Source organism: Zea mays, chromosome 5 (genome assembly GCF_902167145.1).
Source record: "Zea mays cultivar B73 chromosome 5, Zm-B73-REFERENCE-NAM-5.0, whole genome shotgun sequence".
Taxonomy (NCBI): Eukaryota; Viridiplantae; Streptophyta; class Magnoliopsida; order Poales; family Poaceae; genus Zea; species Zea mays.
The window spans coordinates 50,939,864-50,950,627 of NC_050100.1; the positions used below are offsets into that span (position 1 = coordinate 50,939,864).

General features: G+C 42.1%; 1 protein-coding gene across 8 annotated transcripts; it reads left to right on the forward strand.

Annotated features, from left to right (window-relative positions):
• The first annotated feature begins 707 nt into the window (after positions 1-707).
• Positions 708-10,103, forward strand: LOC103626334 (protein FAR1-RELATED SEQUENCE 1). Of its 8 annotated transcripts, XM_035959031.1 has the most exons (18): positions 772-1,457; positions 1,851-2,068; positions 2,254-2,298; positions 2,600-2,756; positions 2,943-3,180; positions 3,289-3,444; positions 3,963-4,020; positions 4,406-4,506; positions 5,179-6,601; positions 6,692-7,201; positions 7,300-7,682; positions 7,765-8,228; positions 8,311-8,578; positions 8,694-9,034; positions 9,112-9,183; positions 9,274-9,336; positions 9,431-9,535; positions 9,626-10,103. In XM_035959031.1, exons 12-18 carry the CDS (start codon positions 8,076-8,078, stop codon positions 9,995-9,997), a joined length of 1,374 nt encoding a protein of 457 aa, XP_035814924.1. In that variant the 5' UTR covers positions 772-1,457; positions 1,851-2,068; positions 2,254-2,298; positions 2,600-2,756; positions 2,943-3,180; positions 3,289-3,444; positions 3,963-4,020; positions 4,406-4,506; positions 5,179-6,601; positions 6,692-7,201; positions 7,300-7,682; positions 7,765-8,075; the 3' UTR covers positions 9,998-10,103. The 8 variants fall into 8 exon arrangements, with proteins under 8 accessions (XP_035814922.1, XP_035814920.1, XP_035814921.1 ...); XM_035959029.1 differs by having other exon boundaries at positions 708-1,457; positions 1,851-2,298; XM_035959030.1 differs by lacking the exon at positions 3,963-4,020.
• Positions 10,104-10,764: the final 661 nt, after the last annotated feature.

The window sequence follows — 10,764 nt, forward strand, 5'->3', positions numbered from 1 at the left end:
ACGGCCCCGCTTCTTATGTATCCTCTGGGAATTCGTCTGCGCACGGGTGAAAAGCGTGGCACGCACACTAGCCGCGGTCGAAACCGAGGTACAGTACAGTAGGCTCGCGCGACACACTAGCCACCACCAGTTAACCAACCAGTCCCTGCACCGTGCACGTACTGCACTGCGTGTGGAAGAGTGGAACGCTCGTGGATCTTGGCATATCCGCCGTGCTGTTGTACGGCCACGCATTTGCTCTCTACCGCGACCGTTTTCTGCCGCGAGGCCGTGTGGGAGCTACGCCGTCGTCCTCCTCTGCTGTGATGCACGTACGGGTGGGTGAAAAGGTAGACGGACGGACGGACAGACACGCGGTGAAACCTCGGCGAATCACTCGTGCAGAAGCGCGGCAGAACCTTGCTTTGCTTCCATGTATGGACAGCTAAAATTCTCCCTCCGAGTCGTCTAATAACTCGTGCAGCAGTGCAGCGCATGCGTACACGAATGAGCCTCCATGTACGGACAGCTAAAATTCTCCCTCCGAGTCCTCCGAGGCCGCGCGCGGGCGCTGGCGCCGTGTCGGCAAGCGAGTGGCGTCGCTGTCTGCCTGGCTGGTCTCGACGAGATGTCATGTCGTCGTGTCCGGATCGGGCAGAACATTGCTTGCTAATCGTCGCACGTTACTTTCGTCCCTTTACGTGCCACTGGCCTGCGACTGCGATTGCAAGCGACGGGGCGATGTGTCGTGTCGTGTCTCGTTTATATATATATTACTACTCTATAAGGCTTTATTGTAGGCGTTCACATTGCACCGTATTCTGCCATCCTCTCCCTCGCGCAATCGCGTCGTGCTCACAGCCAATGCCCCCGCCAGGCCCTCCTCGCCCCATTCTCTCTCCTGCAATCCCCGCGGCCTCGCTCCGGTTCTCCATCCTCGCCCACATGTCGTCCCTAAACCCCGCCCCGGCTCTCTCCATGGAAAGCGCGTCCTCTGCGCTCGGCTCTCCGCGCTCGTCCCTAAACCCCGCCCCGGCTCTCCGCTATCCATGGAACGTGGGTCCTCTGCCCCGGATCACCGCGCCGGCCCTCGATCCGCGTCCGCGACAGCCCGATCTCGCGTGTGGATTGGGTACCCCTCTGCCCCAGATCGTCGCCTCCGCCCGGCATCAGCGTCCGTGTCCGCGTTGTGGCGTCCGCAGTCTCCATGGAAGGCAATCCCGTGCGTGGATTAGGCACCCCTCTGCTGGCGCCAGCACCGCCCATTCGGGACCACGCGCAGCCCTCGCCGTGCCATGCGCCACCATTGGCCTCCTCAGGTGGGACTTCCCCTTTCGAATTCTCAGATCTGAGGCCGCCGCCGGATCTAGAGGTGACAACGATTTCCCCGAGTTCAAGCGCCATTGACCGCAGCAAGACCTGAAGGACACCAGTGCTTCCTTGATTCCATCCTAGACGAACCGAGGCCCCCAAATCAGGTTTGATTCGTAGTTATCTTTTGCTCCAATGACTTCTGGATGCTTGGGCCACTTGCACAGCTGAACCACATGTGCTAGGCTCGATTTGGTTTTGGGATGAGTTAGGGTTTTGTATTGTAGCAAGATCTTGTATCTCTAACTAAAGAATTAATATGTATTGACGATTAAGTGAATTATAGATCAGCAGGCTATATTTAATTTGGCCCGTAGCCCCGCGGATGTGACTTTTGCCACCTCCATGCGACTGATAGGCTCTCTTTGAGATCGGTATATTGAGTTGTCCAGTTGAGCTCCTTGCTGATCTTTGTTGGGTCGCTGTATACTTCTGCATAATCTCCTGGCCTTCTGTTGAGGTACTCAATTTTGATGTAGACCCCAATTGCCTTCTTGCAGGCATCAACAAACTCATTAACCGAGCGACCTGAAAGACATGCATATATCAGAGCAAAGTGATAATGACGCCACAAGAGAAGACTTCAGGGATGATTTACTTCAGTCTTACAGCTTGACGCACAAATCACTATTGACCCTACGAAAATTATTTTGTTTAAATACTACAAAGATATGCTGTCACAGATTAACTGTTTGCGGCCTCTATGTCTTGTTACCATGTAAGTTAAGCAAAGTATTTATTACAACCTGTGCAGTGTATAAACCTCCATATGAGCAAATAATAATTATTCAAACCTCTTCCTGTTCCAACATTGTAAATGCCGACTTTTCTAGGCTCTGCTTGTTGAGTGCTTTCACATGAGCATCAAGTAAATCTGTGACATCAATATAATCTCTTATGCAGGTTCCATCAGTTGTGGGATAATCTGTTCCTTTAATCTACAGGAAGGTCATGCATAACCATCAGCTCAATCTTATAGCGCGCTTTGACAACAAAGTGCTCTATATTTTTCTCCGTTGCTCTAGGAACCCTTTGTGCCCACATCACCATATGACAATAATAGCTACAAGTTAAGGAATAAATAAACACACAATTTATAGAGCTAAAAACAAGATCTTGCTGCGATGGTATTAGTGTTATGGTGATATTTTACCATGGATTTTGCATATCATATTGATGTTTGTCGTTTCGTATCTATGTTTTGTACTAATTTATAACTTTCGTGGCAATTGGAATGCATTTGCTACAGGTTGTCCACCAATTGGATCTACTGCAACAAGTGCTCCTCCACTCGCGTGCATGTATAAAATGGCAGGGGTTCTACCAACAATCAACACACCTGTGAAGTGAAGCTGGGACGTGTAGGTTGATCCACGACGTGTGCATTTGTAGGAACCCTGATTTTGGTATGGTTTCTACACTCAAATTCATCAGTATGATATAAGACAATTTGTTTACATTAATTCTCATTGTGTGACCATTTGAAATATGTTTTGCTATTTGAAAGTTCAAGAAAAACATGATGCCTTCAATAGTTTCATGTACTTCTTGTGTTTCTTTTCAAATTTCTTTAGTTTGTCTTTTATATCCAGTTAGCTTGAAGACCTGTATTTTCAAATTCCTCCTCGTCCGGCGCCGCCTCACGGCAGCTGCGGCGGCGGCATGATGAACGAGAAGAGCAGGTAGAGGGAGAGGAGTGCCCGGACTGCGGTGGGACTAGCCTCTGTGGCCGCTGCAAAGGAGAGGGCTTCGTCTTCAAGTAGCTCTCGAAGGATATGACCACCAGGGAACACAAGGTCGCCAAGAACATGGCCACCAAATACACTTTAGGTACTGTTACGTCGTTAATTAATTCCTTGCTTGCATATCTACATATCCATCCTCACCACTCACCAAGCAAGAACATGACCAATTCTAATTGCAATGCATCTGTTGCAGGCTGTCCACCATTGGACCTACTGCAACAAGTGCTCCTCCACCCGCGTGCATGTATAAAATGGCAGGGGTTCTACCAACAATCAACACACCTGTGAAGCGAAGCTGGGACGTGTAGGTGGATCCACGACGCGTGCATCTGTAGGAACCCTGATTTTGGTATGGTTTCTACATTCAAATTCATCAGTATGATATAAGACAATCTGTTTACAAGTTTTGGTAAGGTTTACAATTATGGTATGTCTTTGACATTCTGGCCGGTATTTAAGAGTAGCCCTCTCTTCATATCATTGAAAGGTAAAACTATTAGTGGCACACATTGGTTTTTTCCTTTGTTTTCAACATGTAACATTATATTAGGGGTATGTGTAGTTTAGGGTAAGTAATATACTCCTTTGTGCTCAGTAAGTAATTGATAGAAGGTAGAAACATATGTGCTGTTTAGGGTTTACCTCTTTATGATTTCTGGCTAGCCACAATATTTTCACATTGCAAATCAAGTCCTTAGTACCCTGGTAATCAAACTAAAATGACAGAGCATCAAGCAAATTCATTGTGCACCTGCATGTTGTATGTTAAATAAATAAATTTTTGCAGGGGTTCTACCAACTATCAACACACCTGTGTTTTGTCAGAGCATCAGGAAAAGAGTATCACTAATTCACTATGTGTTGTAGGTATCCACTAACTTTGTTGGACTAAAGAGCCCAGACCAATCGACCCATTTTCGTGGAGGTCATCATCCTTCTTTGTTGAGCCATCTGGGTGACCTTGCAAATTGGATAAGTGCCAAAGAATACCTACTGCATATGAATTTTGAGCCTTTATCAGGAGCTGAATAAGAACTTTGTTCATAGAATCACACTGTTTATCTATAGACACCCACAATAGAATACCTACTGCTCATTATGGAGAAAACATTCTTGTGATACCCCTCACATGGCAGCCACAATTGTGCTAAGTGTGAAGATATAACAATTTCTTGAAGGGGTGTTAACATAAATATGTTTGTTGAATTCCACCATCACTTAAGCATTCATTTTACTGTTAGTTTGAATTGCAATCCCTCATAATTTTATCATGTGTGCTTAACTGCTTATGCATATACATATCTTGATAGGATTTTGTATGGAACTGCAAAGCCTGTTTTAAGAAGAATTTCTAGCAAAATTTTGGATGCACAATCAACACCTCAAAACTCTCTCAGCTTTGTAACCTTCAGTTACGTTTCTCTGAACCTTTGCTTCAATCATGTGATTTATTTATCTATGTGCCTTCAATTACTACAAAAGGTTTGTCTAGCCATGGCTCCTTACTGTTTACGTTTGTTTGTTTTTATTTTTTCATGCCATGACAAAGAAAACACTATCATTATCAAATATTCAAACACATAGAGTTGGTAAAAGTTTGACTACGATATTGATGATCTTTCTTGGTCTAATTGGAGTTTTTGCACCTATTCATAGGCTAGAGAGTTTATGCACTGTCCTCCTATTTTGGATACACTTTCTGTTAACAAAAATGCTACACAGTTGCATTCTACTTACCTTGTGATTTTGATGGAGCTCTGTTGTTGTGCTTTTTTGACATTTGTTGGTCCTTTGAGCATTAGGTCTGCATCATGCATTATGTTGTTCTCTATTGATCTCTATATCCCATATTGTGGAGATCACTAAAATGTTAGTAAGTTAACTTCTATTCACACTTTCAATTCCATCGTCCGTGAAAATTGATAAATATGAATGTGTTGACTTGACTCCATTTTATCTTCTCATTTGAGCTTGTATTCTTATTTTTGAAGACATTGCTGCCCTGCACTGAGATTTCTATTGTTAATAACCAATGTGCTATTTAAATTTTGATTTATTCCTTACGAATGTCTACTGGTTTCAGGAAAGTGTTGAGAGAGGTGGCATCTAGAGGACGTCATGTCGAACGTGTGAATTTTTTTAGAAATATGTATATTTGTGTGAAGCTTTTTAGAAACTTGACTCCATTTTATTTTCTATGTCCCTCTCGGCTTTGTTTCCTATCATTTCCATGACTTGCTATGCATTTGCACTATATTTGGCATGTCTAAAACCGCTACACAAAACTTGCTATATATTTTGTCTAAAAATACTATATCCTTGTTATGCTTGCTTGATCTTTATTTTTTCTGGTCTTCTATTCTTGTGTGGTCTATCAAGAGTGAGGCAATTATATAAGGATATATGCTTTGTCAGTATTGTCTGAGTCTTTGAGCGTAGCAGCAAAAGTCTTGGCACATCATTGTTTTAGTTATTATGACCTAAATAACCCAGTTTATATATAGAGCTCGTGGCAATGGAAGTCCCACGATAGGACGATGGAGCTCGTGGCATCAAGTGGTGTCGCGCTCAGGCTCGCGCTCATCTGCAACAAGACACTATTTCCCGTGAGGATTCCTATCACCATTGCGCTCATGTCGCGAATACCTTGAGCTATTGGAGGCTCGTTAATTTGTGTTCCGTCGCAACGCACGGGCATATAACTAGTATATATATAGGGCAGGTATAACGGGAGCCCTGGGCTTCGAATATTAAAGGAAGCCCAGGTCGGCTCCGAGGTCTGGTCCGCTGAGACAGGCGCGCCTGTGTTTAACGTAGTCCAGACAGGCGGCATGCAGGACGGACGGCGCCGTTACACGGTTGTTTTTAATGGCAAGGCGGTAAACATATGGTAAAGGCGCGGAATTATAGGGAATAGTTTCCACATGCAAACGTGCTTACTATGTTACGTGGGTGCGAAATTTATGGATCTTGCATGGGGTGTAATGGCGGCAGGTAAATATAACGTAGAATAAGATGTTGAAAGATATGGCATAAAACCGAAACGACACAAAAGTTGCATAAATAGTATATACCGTTTGGCGTAAAACGTTAAGACATTGTGCGTAAATAGTGTATTATGGATATTAGTTTGACATTGACATCGCCATAATATCGGGACAGTTTCGGAAATAATGGGGAGACCCTGTAAACATGGATGCGGTTACTTGTATAGTATCCGTGATTTCCTTTCATCCGAAAAAACACCACAAATCCTGCATAACTATTTGGAGGTGGAGATGGCTGGCTCTGGAGAGTCGTCGGCGGTGGTAGGAGATGGCGTTCGTCTTGATCCAGAGACAGAGGGAGTAGTTGATGGTAACTCACTGGTCACACCACCTCCTGCTCTACTGGGTCCTGTGATCGACGAGATGAGCATAGGGGAAGAAGGAGAACAAAGGGTTCGACCTCCTATGTCCAATATTAGCTCCAGGGAGATGGATACGCCTCAAATACTGCATTCACATGTAAGTCCAATTTTTGTATTTGATTCTTGATTGATTAGATTGTTATGAACATATTCCATGGTACAAACAACAATGTCAATGAATTTGCAGGAAAAAACATTGATCCAACTATAGTGCCAACGATAGGGATGACTTTCAAGGATGTTGATGATGCATATAAATTCTATAAAAGATATGCATATGAAGTTCGATTTCCACTGAAGAAATACAGAGAGAAGACGTTCAGTAAGTGGATAAATTGTTCACGTGAAGGTAAAAGTGCGCCAAAATCAAATGATACACCTAGGATGAGGAATAGGACTTCGGGGCGTACGCAATGTAAGGCTGGAATAAAATTAAAAAAAATATATATGATGATAAAAAAATGGTTGTAGCTGCAAAAATTGAACTGGTAAACTTGGAGCATAACCATGAGTTCATAACTGACGAAGCAGAGAAACAACATTTACATTGCAACAAAAGTAGGGATGCTGAGTTCATAAATTTTGTTGATGCAATGCATGATAGCCGAGTGCCGCAGCATTGCATAGTTGATTTTATATCAGAAATGCATGATGGGCCGGAGAACGTACCAGTAACTGCTCAAGATCTGAAAAACATGTAAGCAATATTTTTATGTTTCATATGTATATATTAAGTGCCATAAATATTACTATAGTAAATGTGTGTGTAATCATTTTTTGTGCAAACAAATGTAGGAGGGCAGCAATGAGAAGAGAAAACTGCGCAAATGATGTAGCCAAACTTTTGGCTTTCTTTACAGAATGCAAGAAACAGAATCCACAATTTTTTTGTGATTTCCAGCTAGACAATGATGGGAAAATAGTGAGTATTTTTTGGTCACACGCAAGTATGGAGGGGGAATATGCAGATTATGGTGATGATGTGACATTTGATACAACACACAAGACAAATATATATGATAAACCACTGGGCATGTTTGTTGGAGCTAACAGCCATCTGCAGTGTACAGTGTTTGGATTTGTTTTGTTGGGAGATGAAATAGTACAGACTTTTGAATGGGCTTTCAATTCATTCAAAACATGTATGGGATGCGAGGGTCCGAGAGTTATGCTTACAGGTATGTGGTATGTCAATTTGTTATGCAAAACAGTGAATTAATTTATTGTGAAAGTAAATTAATAGTTTGTGAGCAATTGCAGATCAAGATCCTGCAATGCCAATTGCTCTAAGAACTGTATTTCCAAAAACATTTCACAGACTGTGTTTATGGCATGTCCAGAACAGATTTATGCCATTCCTAAATGAGATATATGCAAGGTTTGCTGTTAAGGATTTTAAAACAACATTCTAGTCTATTATACATCATCCATTAACTCCTCGTGAGTTTGAATGTGCCTGGGAAATGATGCTAGAGGAGTTCAATCTTCATGAAGATATGACTCTACGCAAATTATATGAAATAAGAAAAGAATGGATACCTGCATTTTTTTAAAACGACTTCTGTGGGGTAATGGTATCTACACAACGAAGTGAGAGCATGAACAGATTAGTGAAGCAATCACATGTAGATGCAAACACCCCACTGCATGAGTTCGCTAAACAAATGATGAAAATGTTGCACAACAGGAAAATGAAAGAATCAAAGGAGGCATTGGTGAGCAAGGTATGTCGTGCTTGTTATCAATAACGTATGGCATACATTTTATGTAAATAATTTGTTTAATTATTATAATAATGTCTTATAGGGACCAAGGACAACAGATACATTGTATAGGTTCGAAGTGAGAGTCTCTAGAGCATACGCCAGAGCTGTTATGAATAGATTTGAGGAATCAATGAAATACGCCACTGCATACAAAATATTAAAGGACGCAGACAGTTGTGATAAAGATTGGATCGTACAACATACAAAAAGGTCTAATAAAATTGTGTGGGGACAACATCAATTCAAGATAACAGCGGACATAGAAGCTGGGGAGTATACATGCGAGTGCAAACAGTGGGAACATACAGGTTTGTACATATTATGTTGATTAAAAGAATAAATTTGCATACTAAAGAATTTGTTGATTGTAGTACAAATTAATGTATATCGTTAAAAAATAATGGTTGGTTTTCATGTTTTCAGGTCTATTGTGTGTTCATCTTTTAAGAGCCTTCATGCATCTTCAAGTTGAAAAGATACCTTCAAAGTATATATTGCAATGGTACACTGTCTCATCAAGAAAAGATGTATCGTTTGAAAGAATTGATAAGAGCTTCAGGAGAAAGGATGGAGTTACTAAATCATACAGACAGAAAATGTTGTTAACGAAAACAATGAAAGTAGTTCGCCAGACGTGTATGTCAAAAGCAGGGTACGACAAGGCGATGGATGTGTTGGATGAGCTCGATGGCGTTCTATGCCGATTAGAGCCAGATATTGGATATAATGAGTCATGTGATGTTAGTGATGATGAGGAAGACAAGGTAATAATATTCCAGTTGTTTAAGTGTTATACTATTTGTAACATATATTATGCATAGTAACATGTTATTTGTACCAGGAAGGAGAATTGAACAAAAATAATGCTGGCGATGGGATGGAAGATGACAATACAATTACATGCCATAAAATGGTATGTAAAAGATAAATATATAAGCTTGCATGAAGTATTGTATATAATGAATATATAAAATCAATGTACTAAGCAAATTTTATTTTGTAGGATGAGCATAACACCATGACTGGATGTGAACATGCGTTAACATTAATAACAGCTGGTAACCAGGTACATATTAAAAAAATATTGTTCATTTGTCTATAATGAAAATATATATTTATGCTGCATGGAAATGTTGATGTATTTGGGTTGGGCTATATAGGAGGACAACATGAGAATTCCACCTGAGGTTGGTGATACAAGTTCTCCGTGTCACGTAGCACAGGAACAAATGGAACATATTGATGCATCCTCAGAAGCTAAAAAGGTGAGCATTGATAAATGATTTTACTGATTGGTATAAAGATAATTTATGTAAATATGTGTATACTAAATAATAACTTCTTTTATTATACAGAGGTTGAATTTTAATGTGGATGTTATAAATCTGAGTATGCCGGATCGTGCAAGACCAAAAGGACGGACAATAAAAAATTCAGAAGATAGGATTATGAGGCTAGGTGCGAAAGGAGAAAAAAAGAAGAATAGGAGATGCCAATTGTGTGGTATAGCAGATGGACATAACAGCAGAACGTGTCTATCTGTGGAAGAGAACAGGGCAAGACTAGCAAAACTGGCTCATCGAAAGAGAGGACGACCAGCCGGATCAAGACTAAACAATAAAACAACTGCTCCACAGTGGAACGAAACATCGACTGCTAAAAAACACCGTATTGATGAAGAAGAGGAAAATGAAGAAGCCGATGAGCATATGGAATTGGGTGAATAATTTGAAGTGTGACTAAAGAGTGGTCGATGTAGTAGAAACTTGTAATAGCATAATGACCTATGTTTTAGTTTTTTTGGAAATTAATAGTTTGCATGACTGGGTTATATAATGCGTTGATATAAAACTATAAAATGTTGCGTAAAACTAGACCATTACACAAATTATGTAACTGAATATATACCACAAATTGGCATTGAACGTTTAGCAATCGACAGATCTGGACATAAATGGTATATAAACTCTATACACTTAACATAACTAATCGAATGGGAGTACATACTTCGGTTTCGCACTACAGCTACACCAGACATGTCGGCGTTTCGACCCCGGGGGGTCCCTGGACCGACGAGTAAATTGTCGCCGCGTGCCCCAGCCCAGATGGATCGGCGCGAGACGGAGCGCGAAGGGGAGAAACTAGAGGGAGACAGGCGTAAAGGGGAAACCCGCGGCCTTCGTGTTTGTCCCGCGCCCAGGTCGGGTGCGCTTGCAGTAGGGGGTTACAAGCGTCCGCGTGGGAGGGAGCGAGAGGCTTGCACGCGCCGTCCCGTCCTCTCCGCGCGGCCAACCTTCTCGTACGAGTGCCCTGGACCTTCCTTTTATAGGCGTAAGGAGAGGGCCCAGGTGTACAATAGGAGATGTAGCAGGGTGCTAACGTGTCTAGCAGAGAGGAGCTAGTGCCCTAAGTACATGCCGTCGTGGCAGCCAGAGAGGTTTTGGCACCCTGTTCATGTGATGTCGTGGCCATCGGAGGAGCGCTGGAGCCTTGC